Genomic DNA, 20,501 nt, shown 5'->3' with positions numbered 1-20,501 from the left:
CGATTTATAAGAGAGAAGAAACTACAAATGCAAAGCAGGTTGTACTACCATTTAAAATCAATTACATAATAATAATATCTATTAATGCAATGAAACAATCTACTTGAAAACAAAAGCACTATGTAGAAAGTACTAAGTGAACAATGCCAAGAAAAAGAGAATGTTCACTGACCAAAACACAAGATTAATTAACTTCTGGAACAAGAGGTTTTCAATGTGAGTCAGTTATTGCTTTATATCAGGGATACTGTGAATACTTTAATATCAACTCTGCCATATTTTCATTCCAACCCTTGATCATTTGGAAAATATCAGGATCTTTCAATCAGACACCAGAGGGCCACAGAATATTTGCACACACACATACTGGAGCCCACTGTCCACAGGGGCAAAGAAAACTGTAGAGATGGTTCATGAGAACAGGATGTCCCAGGAATGCTACAGATGTGAGTAATAGAAAGGTTCCCAATCAAGAGTGTTCCTAAAAAGTCAGCTAGTGAAAGTATACAGAAAACTAATTTTCCTATTTTTTAAAATTTTCCTGAAGAATCTCTATGATTAAGATCTTATTACTATTGACCCCAAACCATATGAATGAATATTGTAGAGAAAGAAAAAAGGTATTTTTTGAAAATTGAACCTAAGGTAAATGACTGTTGGTTCTTCAGTTCCACCACCAGCTGACAGAGGAAGACATATTTTCCTTCTCTATTTACACATTGGTGCAATCATTTTGTTAGGGTTTAAATTGATGGGGATGGAGAGGGTGATATACTTGAGACAAAACAAGAAAAAATTACTTATATCATTTTGCTTAAAATACACACTCATATTTGTTGTATGCTTTATCTTAAATCTCAAAGTGCCTTTCTGTGTATGTATATGTTTGTGTGTGTGTGTGTGTGTGTGTATGTGTGCAGTACTGAGAATTGAACCCAGGGCTTCTTCACACATGCAAGGCAAGCCCTGTACCAACTAAGCCACATCCCCAGCCTGTCAAAAATGTTTCTTGATCTAAGGCTAGGTTCCAGTTTACATTCAATTTTCCATATATTTTAAACTTACAAGGTATGTTTTTAAGTGAATTATATATTCATCAATATTGACACTTGTTATTTGAAATTGTCTGGGTTTTCCTCAAGAATTCTGTTAGCAAATAGTGGTTCATACTTAGTTGTGGATTGAAATACCAAATCTTTTGACCTTTGTTCATCTATCTTTCATATTAATTTTTATAGAAGACATTGCCAGAAACTGAAAAATGAGTAAACATTTGAAAGATTTTATAGATTGTAGAAATACACAGTATTATCATCCAGTAATAGCTGAAAATAATAAAGAAGCACATTTCATCTCACCCCAGTTATAATGGCAATTTTCAAGAATATAAGTAATAATAAGTGTTGGCAAGGATGAGGGGAAAGTACTCTCATATATTGTTGGTGGGACTGTAAGTTAGTGTAACCACTTTGGAAAACTGTATGGAGATTTCTCAAAAACCTAGAAATGGAACCACCATATGACTCAGCTATCTCACTCCTCAGTATATATATAAAAGATCTAAAATCATCATTTGTTAGGGATACAGCCACATCAACGTTCATAGCAGTACAATTCATGATAGCCAAGCTATGGAACCAACCAAGGTATTCTTCAACAGATGAATGAATAAAAATTGTATTATGTATGTACATTGGAATATTACTTAACCATAATAAAGAATGAAATTATGGAATTTCCTGGTAAATTGATGGAAGTAGAGACTTATCATGCCGAGTGAAATAAGCCAGGCTCAGAATGCTAAAGGTCAAATGTTTTCTCTGATTTATGAAAGCTAGTTCAAAATAAGGAGAAAAAGAGAGAGAGAAAGAAAAAGAGTCAAAGGGAAGAGGGGAGGAATTCCAACAAAATAGAACAAAGATCAGTAGAAGGACTGAGGTGGAGAAAGAAGGGATGGAATAAAGGAAGAACAGCAGAATGAATCTGACCTAATTTTCCTACGTATGTATATGAACGGTGAATTTCACCATCATTCACAAGACACTAACTATAAAAATGTCTAAAAGTAAATAGCACAAAGATCAGTATAATAAAGAGAAGGGAACAGGGAGAGGGAGGAGGAGATGAAAAGGGCAAGTACTGGGAATGAATTACAGAAAATTATATTCCATGCTTTTATAATTATGTCAAAATGTACCCTGATGTTATATATAACTAAAAGAACCAATAACAAAAGAAGTGTAGGTGTTAGCTAGATAACTTTATCAAACCTTGAAAGCAATTCACAAGAGGCTATGTTCATAAATTAAGAATAAATAATTAACTTCTCAAAAAAGATGTCATAAAATAATTTAAGAATTATGATTTTAGACATACTTTCCTTTCTCCCCACAACTCTTTCTTCTCCTTTACATAGCTAACACTAAAATATGAATGTCACTTGGTTTATGAATACATTATTTTCTGTATTTTTCTAAAAGCAAAATGGCTTCTTCTTTTTACTCACTTTATTAAGTTATGACCCAACTCACTGTATTGTGACTCCCTGTGAGATTCTAAAATGAACATTACATTGATAGAGGATTAGGAAGAATTCAACAGATAAGCAAATCCATCAGAAGCAAAATGTATTTCAATTAAAAATAGATTTTTTTTTAAATAAAAAGGTATGGTCCATTGGTGGTTGGTAAATGTGCAACTTGAAAGATATCTGCCTTTTCAGCTCCTCAGAAATAATAGTTCATAGAAAATTTGAATGCACTTGAGAAAATCTTTGATTCATCAGAGTGTGTTTATAAAACTAAAGCAATGCAAATATTATTAAAATATAATATTTTAATAGCAAAATTAGATCCCACAGTTTTCCTTTATTAGGTTTAGATATTTTTTTAGACATAGCTATCATAACTTAGAATAGTGTCAATATCTAGTTATCTGGCATACTTTAAGAAGATAAGTCTACTTCCAGATTTATGAGGTAAATAAACCAACATGAAACTATTTTTGTATGTGTTTCACAGCCTAACATTCATGTTTTCATTTTTTAACCACACATTTATAAATAAGGCCTTTGATAGGTTTTTAAATTATTACACTTAAAATTATCTATAGTCATTAAAATGTACTTGTGGAACTGTTGATCCTTGGAGCATCTTTCTCACTGCACAGCATTCATAGATTGATATCTATCTGATCTACAATGTCTACTAAAAACATTCCGGTAAAATATTACAAGTCATGAAGACAGAATATATAAAAATCATTTCACAAATCCCATAGGCTAATGATCAATCAGAACTCTGCAAAAGGGTGAATAGTCACCTAGAGAGAATGATAGTGATCATTTCATATCAGTACTATTATTATAGGAACAAAGATATAAATACCCAGAGGATGTAAGAGAAGAAAATATTTCCCACATCTGTAAATTCCCATCTTCTACCCCCCGCATCTTCATCATTATCTACTATTTTATCACTTATAGAGCACGTGAAGCTTGCATGGGCTACATCTGTCAAAAGGCAGTCTTCACTGAGAACAGGAACTGAAGCATCACTCTTTGAAAATTAGGGTTTATCTGAGAAAATAATTCTAGCTGCTGAAACTTCTAGAAAAACTTTTAACCTATGTCCATCAATGGCTAAAAATTAGAGGATAGATAAAGAGTTGGATATACTGAATAACAGTATCATGGGAAAATATCCAAGGCCAAATTCACTCCTTGACTTACCTCAGATAGATGCCATGTTGCTCTGGTCAATGACTACACACAGTAATTTTTAAATTTTCTTTTCATTGCTAGGGATTGGATTCAAAGGTACTTTACCACTGAGCTACATCATCAGCCTTTTTTGTTTCCTTAATTTTAAAATTTGAAATAGGGTCTTGCTAAGTTACTGATATTGGCTTCAAGTTTGTGGTACTCTAGCCTCCGTCTTCAGGGTAATTGGAATTGCAAATTTGTTCTACCATGGTTGGTTATAGTAGATAATTGTTAAAATGAATGTACCCATCAGATAAACTAGAAGAACTAACTAAATGTTGGCATTTTTGAGAATCACTAAAATCTTTCCAGAAGTGAAAATAATGCACTTTTCTAGTTTGAAGGACATGGACTAAAAAATCAGAATCTTTATTAATTTTATTACTTTTATTATAAAGATGGCACGAAGATCATTCTAGAGAGTGGATAATATCCATGCTCACTTGTTAACTATTTTGCCATGTTTTGCAATTGGAAAAAAGGCCATTGTTTGTCATTTCACTCTCTGGAAATTAAAAATGCCAGTGATTTTTTTTAGAAGTCAATATTATATTGACTTAATCTGATAATTGTAAAAAATGCTGAAATGACCTGAATCTGTCTATAGTTTTTCAATGCTCTATATTAATTGCTCATTGACAATAAAATTATATCTGTTTTGTGGCTCCAAAGATAAATTTTGATGTATTCACCAGCATAATTTTTGTCCTATTATATTTTCCCAAGAGCCATTAGAACTATAATTCACTTTCTGCAGCAAAATGTGCATACTTTTGTTACATACAGAAAAAAAATTGGTTTCTAAACTTGATTATGGAAACACAAAGTGTATTTTATTTACTGAGATAAAATTTTCTCTTGGCTTTATTTTTATAAAACTAGCATTCATTAAAGAGTGTTCTGAAATTTGGGATTTCAACATAAATAATAAGATAAATAAATTTCAGCAACATAAGTTAACTTCTTATTGTGTGGGCTTTTTGAACTATTATCAAAATGCATTCATTTAACATAAAACTGACCTGTTTTCGTGTGTCTAAAACTACCTTGATTTTAGAAGAAGACTAAAAGTAATAAATTTATTTCTTTTCAATATCAAACAGGCTATATAGAAGTCAGATAAAGCAGGTTTCAAAAATTATGTTTAAAATTGGGAATCAAAGTTGGTTCACGGCAATGCTAGAACAAGTTGACTAATCTCGCAAAATGCTTCTTAAGATGATGGATAGATCAGAACCAACAGATACTACAGATTAGCCGCGCTACAATAATATTTTCAAAAAAGCAATGTACATGTGCAAATGCATACACACAGTTACTTCATAAAAGAGTTTTAGAGGTATAATAAGAAAAAACCTTACTGAGAAATCTTCGAAGATTTTCTTGAGTTCTTTGTGACCACACCTTTCAGCAATCTGTGCTGGGTCTGAACCATCCATATTTTTCATCTTACATGCCCAGATTGCTCCTGAACATTGAAGCAGATGAATAGCCAGGTTCTTTAAACCAAATTTTGCTGCACAGTGGAGAATAGTTGGTAGTTGTTTGACATGAGTATCTGAAACCATAGTAAATAATAGGATTTAGTATGTTTTTATTATATCTCCCATTCCATAAAAAAGTAAAACACAAACCTTTCCCTAAAAGTATTGCCTGCAAAGCAAGCAAATGTTAAGTATCTAAGAATGTATCAGCGGTTTTAGCAGTGTAGCATCCTTCTCCTTTTTCTGTTCCTCATCTTAACGTAAATACAAACTACTATTCCCATCAGCATAATGTGGCAATCTTATTCATAGGATAAATTTAATTTAGAAAGCCACATCAACCTCCTAAATGTAAAACAAAACAAAACAAAAACATTACGGTTTAATAACTCCTTCTGAATGTACTATGAAATAAGGCAAACATTAAATAACAAAATTCTATAAATTCATCTAAAAACTCATTTTGTGTTTTCTACTGCCATGTCTAGTTTGCTTCCTTCTGAATTTGAAATGAACATGAAATTCCTAGAGGTGTTATATAAGACTTCTACAAAATTTTCTTTAAAAAATTAAATGCAACAGGAAATACAGATGAACACTTTTGTAAGTAACCTCAGTATATAATTTTCCATCAGGATTTTGACTTTCATATCCACGTTTAGACTGAATTTCACAATTACTTGTAACTGTCAAGACATGTATTAATTGTGTATAACTATAAAAGAATGAATAGAAACAGCCATCTTATGGAATGTTCATGTATGAATATGCTACAATGAATCTTATTTATATATACAATTATAATGTACAATTGAAAAAAATAATAATAATAGGAAGATCAGTAGAGTAGAGCAAATGGATCAGGGGAGAGACAAGAGAGAAGGGAATGGAAAATGAAGGTACTAGGGAATGAGATTGATCAAATTATGTTATGTGCATGTATGAATACGGCATAATAAATTAAACTATTATGTATTATTATAATGAACCAATAAACATACCAAAATTTAAAACTAAAAAAATAAAAACATAAACTGATGAATGACTTTTCTACACTTTTAGTAGATGATGTAGGTAAAACTATAGTTATATTTTAACCATTAATTACTTGCTCTTCCTTATATGTTGCGCAATGGGTCAAAATGAGTGAAAATTATATTACATGGGTACATACCCACATTTCAAGTTGAAAATAATGTATTTTCTTGAAAATAAATAATTATTAATTAATAATGAGTTATTATTTACTTAACAGTTATTTGCACCACAATGCATTATAGACATAAAGTTTTCTGCTATAGTTACACCAGGTCAGAGTTAATAAAGAAAAGCTATAACATAATGTCAGATTTTTACATGCTTGATTAGCTAACTCTTTGCTATATTATATAATATATTAAACAATAAAAAACTTCCTTAATTATATGTTTTTATAGACCCCAAACAGTAGCAAGCATTAATGAGTAGTCCAGGTGTCTCTTAAAAAACGCTTACTGGGGACTCTGCCCCTATGTCCTGGGCATTCACTCATCATCAAACAATGGATGCTGCTCAGGTAATACTCTATGTGTGACTCTGGAGTAATACATTCTTTTCCTTGATATTCATTAGACTTTAACTCTGGATCACATGATCATTAATATTTTTGCTTAAAGACATTAATGTCCCTATTGGCTTTTGAAATATTTATAAAATATAATTTACATTTAAAAGTGTACTAGTGAATGATGAGTTAGATGAGGTCTGATAACTGTATGCAGCCATGTTACCTATACTCAAAATAAGTTAAATAAAGCATTTTATCATCACTGAAAGTGCACTTATGCTCCATTCTAGTCAATTCCTCACTTCGAGTCAACTGCTTTGTAAATTTTATGAACATAGATAGTTTTATTTTCTTTTTAATATTTTTTTTAGGAGTAGATGGACACAACACAATGCTTTTATTTTTTATGTGGTGCTGAGAATCGAACCCGGGTCCCGCCAGTGCTAGGTGAACGTTCTACCACTGAGCCACAATCCCAGCCCAAGATAGTTTTATTTTGTCTTGAGTTTCATGTAGATAGGATTATACAGTACATGCTCTTGTGTTCTATTGTCTTGTGGCCTATTTCTAGTGAGAAGTGTCATTTTTATGATTGCTGTCCTGCATGGAATGTGTTTTCTCCAACACCCACTCAAGTTACTATCCCTAGATACTTCTGTAATTTCCTTTTTTGTCTTTGATTTTGGCATGGCTAGGTGTAAATTTTTGTATTTACTCTACTTGGGGTTTGCAAGGCTTATTAAATCTGTGAGTTGATACCCTTCATTAATTTTGAATAATTTTCAGCCACTATTTCCTCAAATATTTCTTTTTACTTCTTGCTCACCTTAGTCAGGAAATTCAGTTACATATATTCTAGATAAATTTAATATTATCATATATAGCTTGAATCAGAGTTGAGCTCAATTAATATAAAGACAAGTTAAGCTTAGTCTATCATATGACTTTAGATTCAGAGTATTTTTCCTTTTTCAGTTCAATTTTTTTTTACTTCTCTTCAAATTCACTAATTACCTTAGTCTTCTGTTATTTCTGTTATTAAGCCCATCTAATTTAATTTTTTGATACTGCAATTTCTAATATTTCTTATTATAATTTTAATTTCACTGATGAAATTATTCTTTTCACACTGGTTGCTTAACTTTTGCAACAGATTGTACAGAATATTCATCATAGTTTTTTTAACATTCTCATCTGATGATTTCAACATCCAGAGGGAGCATTTCTGATTCTGCTTCTATTGACTATTTCTTTTCTTGACTGTAAATCTTTTTTTCCTTCTTCGTGTATCTTGTAATTTCTTATCATATGTTTTGCTTTGTGTTAAAGGATTAAAATAACATTTATCCTCACAAAAAGGCACACCATTTATTCAGTCAAGTTAATCTATAGCTGAGCTTTTGTGACTTTACTTTTTTGCTCTCTTTTGTGACTTGACTTAGATTCACTTGACCATTGACTTCAGATATTTTGAGGACAGGATCATACTTCCTACTCAGTACAGATTGGGATCTGATTCCTGGTAAAATCTGTATTGCTTTACATTCTAGCTGCCAGATTTTCTTTGGATCTGTCTTTAAATTCATTCCCCTCAAAGTATCTCTCAGGTTCTGCAGGGTGTCTGCGATACACTGAACTACGGCAGACTCCTCACATTCCAATAGCGCAAAGGTATTTCTTGCAGCTTTCATTCCTCTCTGTGCTTAGAACCCAGCTGTTGGGCTTTCCATAACATGAAAGCTTTGGGGAGAATTGTTAGTAATGCTGTCCCACTCCTACTCTTCAGCAGCCATTGGCTGGCCTTCAGGAAAGCCAGTGTTTAAGGATCTCTCTCAAACTTTCCTGATTTACCTCCAGCCATTGAGTTAATGACTTTTCACTCACAACATTCTAAATAAGGGATTAAATAAGAGACCTGTTAAGTAGTTCAGTCCTGCTCTGTAGCTGGGGCTCTTTGGGATTTTTGTTCATCACACATAGTCTAAATGTATATGTTAAAAGCTGATCAAATGTTGAGCTGATTTCTCTTTGCTTCTTATCTGTAGTGTGTTTTCTTTGTCTTGTTCCATCAGGGATGAAAGCACTCAGGAATTTTTTTTTTTTTTTTTAGTTTTGTGTGGGCCTTGTCACTTCCTGGAATTAGTTTATTCATGCTTCTTTTGTCACCAAATTTCTCTTGGATTAAAAAAAGAAACTGTAATTTTGAAGATCATCTTATGTGTTCCTGTTATAGTAGGAAAAATAGTCACTTGTGATGTTGTACATCCTAATCAGGAATAGAAGGCCTAGTGGTCTTAGCTCATATACTATTTCCTTATTTTCTTAAACTCTGTACAGTTTATAATCTAACTTGTTAGATTAAAACAATATACTTCTTTAAAAGATACAAGAATCTTTTAGAATATAACTAATATTCAATGTATATTTCATGGGACTTTTCATATCGTTAAATGTATATCTGTGTTTTACTAAAAATTTAAAGATTGCATTTGTTTTTATGATCAAGGTATAAACAGGAAAACCATAATTCATACTAAGGTGTGGCAAATTTGCTTTTTATTTTTTTGGACAAAATAAAATTTTATTTTATGTTTTTTAGCCAATATTTGTCAAATGGTAATTTTAGAAAAACAGAATAAAATGTCTATGGGGAATTTATCAAGGAAAGTTTGATTTTATCACTCAAAATAATAAATAGAGGAGCTGGCAGATAGTAAAGAAATTCATTCATATACTTCTTGTTGGATAGCTGTCTTTAAATCATTCAGGGTAATAATCCCTTAAAAATATGGTCAAAAACTAAATAAAGTAGCCAAACCAAAGCTTTCAAAAAATTCAAGTATTGCAATAGAGTGATAAAATGGGAATATATGCAAGTTTAGAATACAAGAAATAAAAAGTTAATAGTAAGATGAATATGAGAGCTGAAAGTTCATGACTGCAAAATCCGTTTCTTCTAACAAATTACTATCTGGCATGTTAAATATTTATGCACTCAGAGTAGGATGATCAGGTGGTCACTTTGGACAAAACCATGAAGTATAAAATAAAGAGACTGAAAATCAGGACATCTGAATTTTAATCCCAGCTTAGGAACTAAGTCTGGTCCCAAAGAAAGTTCCTTCATCTTCTTGTCCCTCAGTTTCTTCACTTACAAAAGAAGAGGATTGGAGTCAGAATTGTAGGACTTCTGGTGTTCTTCTGCGCTACATGCCACATCACAGATGTTTTATGCTAACAGACTCTCCAAGGGAAGTTTCCCTGGGTGTTATTCAAAAACCAATTAAAGGAGTAGGGTCAGCATATGCAAAGGTTGAACAAAGGTAATGATTTTCATTCCTTTCACAGTGTGATTTTGAGATATGATAAGATGTTAGTATTTCTATGGATTCATAACAGAAAAGCATGGCTGGGTTTATGACTGTTTTGCTCTGTGACAGAAAGACCAATATGCAACATGTGAGGTGTCACTCTTCTCATTCAGTCAAAACACTAAAGACATACAATACTATTTGGAACTTCAAGCAACAAAAATAAACACCCAAGGTCATTATATTCCCCAAACCTTGGTAATATAATCAAAATGCACAAGGGAAGTAACGGTCCATAAAAACCCTGGGTTGCAGTTTTGTTCTCCCTTATATTATATAAACTGTGGAGTAAAAGTGCACAAGAACATATATGCTTTACTACTCATCTTAATTTTCTAATTACCTAATTAATTTTTTACAGTTGAAGTCTTGTTACTAGAATATTCTTTTAAATGTTTAAGAGAAGAGTTAAGTTATATGCCCTTGTCTCTGTCTTATTCAAGAACATTCTACAAGATATTCTTTCTTTCAACTTTTTTAGTTGAGAAAGTAAAATATATATTCTGCATTATATTCGTTACATTATTAAATACATAATTATACTAATAGCTTCTTAATAAACAAACTCAAAGAACACCTCTTATTACTTTAAATCCTAAAATTCTAGAACAGTAATTATTTCTTATGAAAGGCAATAGTGTGGTGCTTAAACATTCTGGCTTTAAAATCAGATTGTATTAAATCTCAACTGTAGCATTTACTAATGGTGTAATTTGAATAAGCTACTTGGACTTCCTGTGCCTCAATTTTCTCAACCATGACTTGAGGGTAATATTATCTATTCAATTAGATATTAACCCAGTTCCAGTGTATTCTTCCATTACTTACTTGTTCTGTTCCTGCACATTATTTGAAGATTCTGTTTTTGAAAATTCATTTACTCATTAAAATTTATTTGTAACCCCCAACATCAATACTTAAGGTTCTTTCTTGATCAATTGCAGCTACATGCAGCCAAGGAGGCTCTGAGAGCAGCTACAGCTCCTTAGAGTGGGACCAGAAAGGGTACAGGTCTAGAAGAAGAAGCTGTGAGCACTCAAGTTCATGATTTCCATGAACTTCTCCCTGGATGCTCTGTGATCAGGGTGTACTCAATTAAAATCTAAACTATACATAGTTAGAACCCATTTCTCCAACTTACTGCAAGTAGAAAGAACAGTCATAGAGCCTTGACACTTTTGCTTCTTTCACCTGTTAAACAACAGGAAAAGGTCTCAGATGAAGGCAAATCCTTATTCTTTTGTTCTCAGTTTAACTTTCTTAAGGGACTGTGTGTATCTTTTTAATTCAGGCAAAAATCCTGTATTTTGTTGTAGCAGTATGTTTAAGATTTGAAAGTTTTGTAAAAGGGTAAAAACAGAGTTCTGAAAGACTGATATTGTGGCACGCAAGCACCTTAATGGTAAGTTCATACAAAGAGCCAGAGCTGAATGGAGCATGTGAATTCAAATCCAGAAGAGGCTTATTGCTCATTGAACACTCCAGTGGTTGGAATTCATCCTAAAATTAGTGGCAGTCATAACAGGAGGAGGAGAAAAAGGAAGGACAAAGAGGAGAAGAAAGGGAAAGGGGAAAAATGTGATAGCTAATAAATAGAGGTAGGAATTTTAGGCAGCCAGTGCTGGAAGGAGTGAGTATAAGAGCAGAACATGCACTGGAGGGCTGGTAGGAAGCGCTCTGATCCCAGAAGGGGAGTCTCTGGGAACACAGTGTGAAAAGCTTTACCATTTTCTTTTTGTATTTTTGTGGACCTAGGGATCAAACCCAGGGCCTCAGGTACACTAGGCAAGTGCTCTGCCACTGAGCTATATCCCCAGACCAAGAGCCCTCGTATCTAGGGCTGTCCACCAGGAATGGCCAAAGGGAAGTCAGGCAATGTGCAGAACAAGCTTGCAGCAGGGCAAGAGGCCACAGCGAATGCCTGGCAACTCAGAGTCCTTGTCTGGAAGGAATTCTAGGAAACAAAGGGGCATGTAAAGTTCTTATTAGCAGTTCTTGGAATGTGGATCAACTAAAATTAAATCTCAGAGCCTTTGAATATATGTGTGTATTAGCTACTCTTCACTATCAAATCCAGAGAGTGGTGAGACAATAAGTGTTGGACTGCTTCCTATTTAACCAGTTCCCCTGTTTGTACCTTTAAACTCTTTCTTTCTTTCTTTCAGCAGGCATTGAACTCTTACTCTCTCTCTGTCTCTCTCTGTCTCTTTCTTTCTTTCGGCATTGAAATCAGAGGTACTTAATCTCTGAGCCACATCCCTAGCCATTTTTATATTTTAATTAGAGACAGGGTCTCACTGAGTTGCTTAGGACCTTGCTAAATTGCTGAGGCTGGCTTTAAACTCATGATCCTCCTGCCTCAGCTTCCCAAGCCTCTGGAATTTTACAAACTTTATTTATAAATATCTTATATTCTTTTCTTCTGTGTTCATTAAAAAAATGTCCTTTTGAAAATTTCAACTTTGTCTCTACTGTCTCCTGAGAGCAAAGGAATCAAAAGCTTAGAAAGTGCCTGGAAAACAGGGAACAAAGTGTGCAAAACCATATGGGCTGGGTTTGGATCAGATGGTGCCACACTACCATGGGCCATGCCCCACAGGGGCAGAGCCACTCATTGTCATTTACATGGCTCTCACGTGAAAGTCCAATGAATGTGTGCTACCATGTACTAAATCAACCTTATAGGCAAGGACACTTAATTTCATTAGTGAGAAGTACTCAGCTTTTCTTTTAGAACTTCCTGTTTTCTGGAGTGCCTGATTTATTTTTTTAAACATATTAAGTAATTTTAATAATAAAAATGAAAATCTCTAGGAGGAAAATCTGGGCAGTCCTCAGATCAATAAAGGGACTTGGTAGAACTTTAGATGTCTTTGGGGAGCACTATCCTATATAATATAGGAACAAAATGAACAAGGAATATTACAATGATTTGGGAAACACCCAAGTGCTAGCCTGTCTAGCAGACTTCACAATTGCCAATATTTCTCTCATAGGTATATTTATTTATTAATATCTAGTAAACATACATATATTTTATGTATTTCTATCTTAAATATATATTATATATGAATACATAATATATATGAATATATAATATATATTTCAAATATGTATATACATACCCTATATATTTTATAGAGATTTATTCTATGTAATATTTATCAGTCTATATATCTATGTGTGCACATTCTACTGGTTCTGTTTCTCTGTAGAATCCTGACCATGACAGTGAGGAAAATGACTGCAGTGGCCTTGACAAACCATATAGGAACAAGTTATAAAAAGAAGTTCTACAACTTTGTGTTCCTTTCCTTCTTAGAATAATGCTGTATGAGTCTTTAAACCTGAAGATGATTCGTAAGCATAGGGTAATGGCAGAATCCAGAGAGTAAATAAATCCTTTCAGCAGTGAAGTGAGGTGTTAGGGAGATGGATTAGTAATAAGGTTGAAGAGAGAAGTTTCTGAGCTTGTCGGGACTTTCAAAGGATAGACATTCAGGTTTAAGGGTCATTATTGTACAACAACTGCAAAAGTAAGAGGAAGTTCCTTGAGTACTAACTTATGTAAGACATTAATAAAAAAGCCTATTTACATTGTGTGTGCTTGCTTGTGTATGACTAATTAAAGCTAACCTGTGCATGCATTTTCCTTATTAAAATGAATGGATGTTAGAGAGCCTATTTCCTATTAACAATTACTAATAGTATTTATATTTCTTTTCCTAACCCTTATGATGTAATTATAAAGGGTTATTACTGTTGACCCTGAAAAACCTATAATTTCTGTGTTGGCTCAGGGAGGAAGAACATATGTGCCTTGGTTACTTGAGCACAGACAGTTCAGTGCAGCATATTCAGAAGGCACACATGCCAATTTCTCATTCTGCTAATGGCAGATGCCATGGATAAGGGGAAGAAAAGAAAATGAAATATAAAATTACAACAATCAAAATAGCTGCCTTATTCCAACAAAGAACTATTTCTGTCTATACCTATAAAAGACCTGGGTTTTCATTTAGTTTGTGGTCAACTTGGTTGCCATTAATAAAGTAGTAAATATGAATCAAGTACTAGAAACTTCGAGACACTGGGAATAAACCTGGGAACCAAATAGGCCTTCTTCCTAAAGGGCAGTATTTGCCCATAAAGATGAAATTAATGATGTGAAGGCAATCATGCATTATGAAATAAAAATCCCTATTTTTCTAGGATTACAGAAAATAATAAAAAGAATATTTGAAGTTATTTAAAACTTACCTTCATAAATTATTCATTAAAATAGTATTTCATATGATTAAGAGAAAGACTTGTTGTAACTTTTCTTCTAAATTTCAGATCATTTTCTCCATGTCTCCCTCTGATTGCCCCCAACCCCTGTGCTCCCAGGATGCCCTGGAGCCACCTCCTGGATTGCATAGGGCCACAGTGGCTCAGTGGCCACAGTGTGATCACTGGAGCTAGTCTTCCTGAATATCACTTACCCGCTGGGTAAGGCATGCAACTTCCCAAACGAAAACGGTACTGACCTCAGGATTGTTGTAAGGAACTAGACGAGTTTTAACTGAGAAGTGCTTCAGCTTGTATTTAACACAGAATAAGTAAATTCAAGTGTTAGCTACTATTAACATAGCACCATTATATCAATTGCATTTAGCATTTAGTTTTGTGATTTTTTTTTCTCTTTCCTTGGCCTGTGTGTCCTCTGGGACTATAATTTATAGATCATACATTCCTCCACCTTCTCTCAGTATCTAAAAGAGTACCTATGAAGGAGCAAAGCACATTAAACTTTTTGTAACAATTCATGCAGTTATTTTCTTAAAATAATGGTACACAAAATAAATATTTTTTTTAAAGATAAACAGTCAATCTAAAACTACTTTATTCTGCATTCATGATTTTGATCCAGGATAGAGAGTCATGGAATAAAATAAATTCTGCTATTTCAACTTTAATATTACTTATGGCAATTTTACTTATGGACATAACAATGATGCCACCTATACTGTTGTGTTTACTTGGTGATTCACAGACCAATAGAATCAACATCATCTAAGAGTTTGTGAGTAATGTATATTTTTATGCCCCCTCAGACCTACTGTATTTGCAATCTTCAGATGGGGCCCAACAATATGAGTTTTAAATAAACCCTCCAAATGACCCTGATGCCTATTAAGGTTTGAGTATCACAATAATAAATATAAGAAAAATAAGGCTTAGTTCTCATAATTAGACAAGAGTGAATAGCCAAGAAAATTGAGTTTAACATCATAAGGAGTAATATAAATCTGCAAAGTATAAATGGCATGTCAAGGGTAAACTTTTTCTATGCATAACTTCTGTAAGAATTTATTTTATTCATCATGGTTTACATATTTTTAAAATTTTGTTCATTTATTAATTTTTTGTGGTGCTGGGGATCGAACCCAGTGGTTTTTTTCTTTGCTTTTTTAAAATTTATTTTTCCTTTTTGCAATGGTTTACATGTTTCAACATATGTTCTCAATGTAATTGATGGAAAAGACTCTAACAGAAGTAAAAATGGCATGCTAAATAATATTTATGTTAGTTTGTTTCTTGGAAAATATACAATCTTAGAGCAACTTTAATAAATACAATATTGTTAGAAACAATAGTTCAAATGTCACACATGACATTCTTTTTCTTGTTGGGGAGGATACAGGGGATTGAACCCAGGGGTGCTTAAACACAGCCACATCCCTAGCTCTTTTTAAATTTTTTATTTTTTATTTTGAGGCAGGGTCTTGCTAAGTTACTTAGGTCCTACCTAAGTTGCTGAAGCTGGCTTCAAACTTGCAATCATCCTGCCTCAGCCTCCAGAGTCTCTGGGACTGAGATGCACAGAGATGTACCACCCGGCCTGGCCACACATTGAATTTTTACAGAACTTTTATTTGGATTTTCTAGATAATGGAAACAATGAATATAGTCAATTTGGGATGGGCACAAGAATAAAATCCTCACAAATTTTTAGACAGATGTTTCTAGTCAATCAGATACAGGTAAAGGTCATGCTCATTTCTCATATTTTCATTTCTGTAAAAAAATTTATGTATGATTGAGCTCTCCCTGTTCCTGCATACCTTTCTGGCCTCCAAGAAGTCAGAAACTGACTCTCAGTAAGAGTAATAGTATGAAAGTAGCTACAGACAATATGGCCAACTGCTTCAGTTTTCGAGTCTTGCTAATTCTTTATTATGTACCTATTGACCCAGCTGTTCCATCCACTTTGGATTCTCATCTACTCTCCTATCCCTTGTTGTTGACATAAGCCTGTTTATAATGTGTTCTATAAGCTTTACATCAGACATTTCCTAATATCTATGTATTTCAAAGCAGTTTTCTTTATCTGATAGCTTATATTCCAAATTCAGAAAAAATTAAAATAATAGAAGGTTACTTGACAAATGAAATTAAAGTTCACTACATTAGACAATGAAAGCAAGGTCATTTAATCGAAACTTTATATAGTCCTCTTCTGTTTTTCTCTGGATAGGGCTTTTGTCTTGTATTAACATCTTGCATTGTCTGAATCAGTCTGCATGCCCATCTATTTCTAGATATTATGAGATTTTTATAGGTTTTGTTGGGGGTATAGTTAATCAAAACTATAATTATTTCATCTTTCTCTATTTTCTGTATGTATTGAAAACAAGTTTCAGGAGAAACCAAAAGAGCTACATGATATTCTTGGTGTAAAAATTGAGGGTAACTGGATTCAAGGGGGCACACTTTTGACATTTGAATGGCTCTGTAAGTCACAAGTTATTTTGTGACCTTTTCCCACTCCTACTCTCCTGAGTATGGTGTGACATGATAGATGATTTCCTTCTCTTAGAAAAGTTATCTTTACTTGGCTTTGAAACACCTTTTTCCTATTTCAGCAGCTGTTCCCTCTCAGTATCTTTTATAGAAACTTCTCTTCCAGATCTCTAAATATTGCAGTGTCCAGGACCTAGACACTTCCTGTGATGCACTCAACAGAAGGATCTTATCCAGGCCATGGTTCTGAATATCACTTCCAACCTCCTTCCTGGGCTTTTGACTCATGTTTAACACTACCTTCAAATTTGCAAGTGCAAACTAGAATTTTATATCACATTCTCAAAACTATGTCATTACACTGATAAAACTGCTCTTGCCTTGGAACCTACATTTTGGTCAACAGCGTTGACGTTTATTTGTTTATTTTTAGCTACATTTCTTCAGTTACTTATGCCAGATAGATTACTTTACCAGCAATCAGGAAGTCCTGCCACCACCTTTACTTTCAAATACCTACAGGGGACTATCAAATGTATTAGGCATGTAACATTGTGTATTTCACTAAAAAAAAAAGGTAATATAAATTTCGCATGCAATTTTTACTTCTATTATAGTTTTTGCCCTTGTTTCTATGGAGAAGATGTTTTTAAAATATGACAGGGAAGGGAAATTCACATGCCCAAGTTGTATCACCTCCTCTGCTATCACCCAGGTGATAGCCACTAACACTCCCTGACACTATAGCCTGGCCTCCTATCCAATGTCCCTGCTTCCATTTTTACACTCATGTAATCTATTCTGCACAGAACAGCAAGAGTAATATTTTTAAAGTATAAAATAGATAATGAGTCACATTTAAAATCCTTGCATGACCTCTCATCACCTGCCAACTATCAATTCTTAGTTTTATAGTTTTCATAATTCATATAAGTATTTGCAATAACATTGCTTACTTGGTTGCTGCTGGATAGTTAACTCTGTTACCTTCACTGGAACAAAAGCTCCATGAAGACAGATTTTTCTGTATCAGCCACCTGTCTCTGGAGCACCTAGAAGAGTGCTTTGCAATTACTTTGTCCTTGTTATATAAATGAATGAATAAGATTGCTTAATAGAATCTTATTTTAGATCAAGGTTCTCTTAACTGGAAGAAAATGTTATGTTATTTTTGCAGGCTCATCTATAATTACAAAGCCCTCGCTTATTACAGAATGCATGCTGGGATGGCAACGGACATGGGCTCAATCAGGGAATTACAAATGTTGTTAAAAGGCGAAGGACTGATGATTGGTAAATAGCTGTTCCTTCATATATGGAGAAATAGGGTCTTTGAAGAACCATTGTAAAACTAAACAACAGTCGTGTAATTCTGAAGAAATCTTTCTCATTACTCAAGTGAAAAACCACTTTGAAAGATTCAGAGGGGCTGTTTTATTTTATTATTTGATCCAAATTGAACCACCAGTTCATGAAATTACCTTGAGAATATGCTAAAATTATCATTGGTAAGAGATGTGAAAATTCTGTTCTTGTGGGTTGTGTTAACAAAAAATGAAGTGGAAAAAAATCTATAATTTTACAGTCAATTTACATGCCAAATCTCCAATTTATTCAATCGCTACAAGTTTGGATGCTGCGTTATGTGTAAATTTGTCCCTAATTTAGTATATTTACTTCACAGTAATGTGTTTGTTTCTAATTTGAAGTGAGTTTATATAATCATCTTTTCTCCTTCCTCCTTTTACTTCTAAGGCTGGAATAAGAAATGATCTTGCCTGTATTTTTCTTTTTATGTTGATTTCTTCATGACTTCTGATTTTTTTCCTTCAGGTAATAAAAAGTGCAAACTATAAATGTTCATACAACTTCATGCTTTGCAATACTCATCTTGACAAAAAAATTTTCTTAATGCTGATTCTTTCTTTTCTGATCCCATTTTTCCTACTTATTCAGGAATAAGATTAGTTTATTCCTCATTTGTTAAAATTTATGTGTATAAAACTGTGATATAAGATACTTGGGTCCCCCTGATAGGAATCAGGGAAGACAGAAACCACAAATAACTTTATTTATTTATTTATTTTTAATATTTCTTTTTTTTAGCTATAGGTGAAAGCAATATCTTTATTTTACATTTACGTGGTGCTAAGGATGGAAACCCAGTGCCTCACATATGTGAGGCGAGTGCTCCACCTCTGAATCATATCCCCAGCCTACAAATAACTTTAAAATATGATTTTTAAATAAGATTTTTTGATATTAATAAAACCATACAATAAATAAGAATAAATCTAACAAGTTTTGAAGGTAATTGCATTGCTTTAGAAATTATTATGCATATGCATAAGAATTCATATGCAGTAATATATATTATTATAGCATTAATTGCAATGATAAAAGTTTAGAAACAATGTTAATACCTATTAGTAGAACAGAAACAATGTGGTGTAATTAAACAATATAATGCTATAGAGTATATACACATAAATAGATCTACATGTGCGAATATCAAAATACTGGCAAAAATAAATTAAGGAAAAGTTATACCATTTTCATAAGATTTACAAATTATGTGATGTTATATATTAATTGTAGGAACATCATATATGGTAAAAGGATGGAGAACTGTGAGAAAAAATCATCATTAATAAATGTAATTAGAGTAACAGTTACTTTTCACGTAAGTGAAAACACAGAGACAGAAATTCAGCTAAATTTGTAATATTTTCTTCCTTTTTTTTTTTCTTTTTGTTACTGGGGATTAAACCCAGGGGTGCTTTACCACTAAGATACATTCCCATTTCTTTTTATTTTGAGACAGGGTTTCACTCGGTCTCTGAGGGTCTTGCTAAATTGCTGAGACTAGCTTGGAACTTGCAATCCTCCTGCCTCAGCCTCCTGACTTGCTGGGATTACAAGTGTGTGCCACTGTGTTCAGGTAATATTTCTTAAAAGAAAGGTCCCAAGCAAATATAGTAAAATGTTAAGACTCAACAAATATAAATGTTAGGTATAGGGTATTTTAAAATTTATTCTCTTTATTTTTAGCACTTTTAAATTATTTGATAATGTTAAAAAGACAACCCAATAAACATCTTAGTCTCCTCCACTAAGCAAATGTGAACCCAAAGGTGTTTTAAATCCAAGACAAATTGTATCACCACAGTAACCACTAAGCATTTATTGAATACCAGTTATAGCTATACATTTTTATTAACTAGTAAATAACATCCTGAGTTAATTGTTTCAGATGTCACTGTTGATCATATGCTATCTTCTTTCAGACTAAAATATTACTAATCTTTGTAAATGAATATGTGCTTTGACATGATGTTTTAGAAATTGGCATGGGTTTAAATTGGCCAGTTCTGCTTTCTGGGGGAAGATAGTTAATCTGGGCAAAATAATTTACTTTCCCTTTTCCTAAATTAACTGCCATATATGGTAATTAAACCAGAAACATTCTTAAAAATATATATTACAAATATTAAAAATATATATTAAAAATAAGCTAAACTATATATTTTCTCCTGTCTACGGTGGGAGAT

The 20,501-nt window shown here is 33.0% G+C and overlaps 1 protein-coding gene across 2 annotated transcripts in view; it reads right to left on the bottom strand.

The window, feature by feature from the left end:
• Bank1 (B cell scaffold protein with ankyrin repeats 1) overlaps nucleotides 1-20,501 on the bottom strand; it is a 293,502-nt gene that overhangs the window by 154,179 nt on the left and 118,822 nt on the right. For both annotated transcript variants that reach the window (XM_048813664.1, XM_048813663.1), the window contains exon 7: nucleotides 5,125-5,321. In XM_048813664.1, coding sequence (XP_048669621.1) covers nucleotides 5,125-5,321 — 197 coding nt within the window. The remainder of the gene's footprint in view (nucleotides 1-5,124; nucleotides 5,322-20,501) is intronic.

This window comes from Marmota marmota, unplaced genomic scaffold, assembly GCF_001458135.2.
Source record: "Marmota marmota marmota unplaced genomic scaffold, marMar, whole genome shotgun sequence".
Lineage (NCBI taxonomy): Eukaryota > Metazoa > Chordata > Mammalia > Rodentia > Sciuridae > Marmota > Marmota marmota.
The sequence above is the reverse complement of the archived record's forward strand: the minus strand, read 5'-3'. Positions and strand labels throughout refer to the sequence as shown.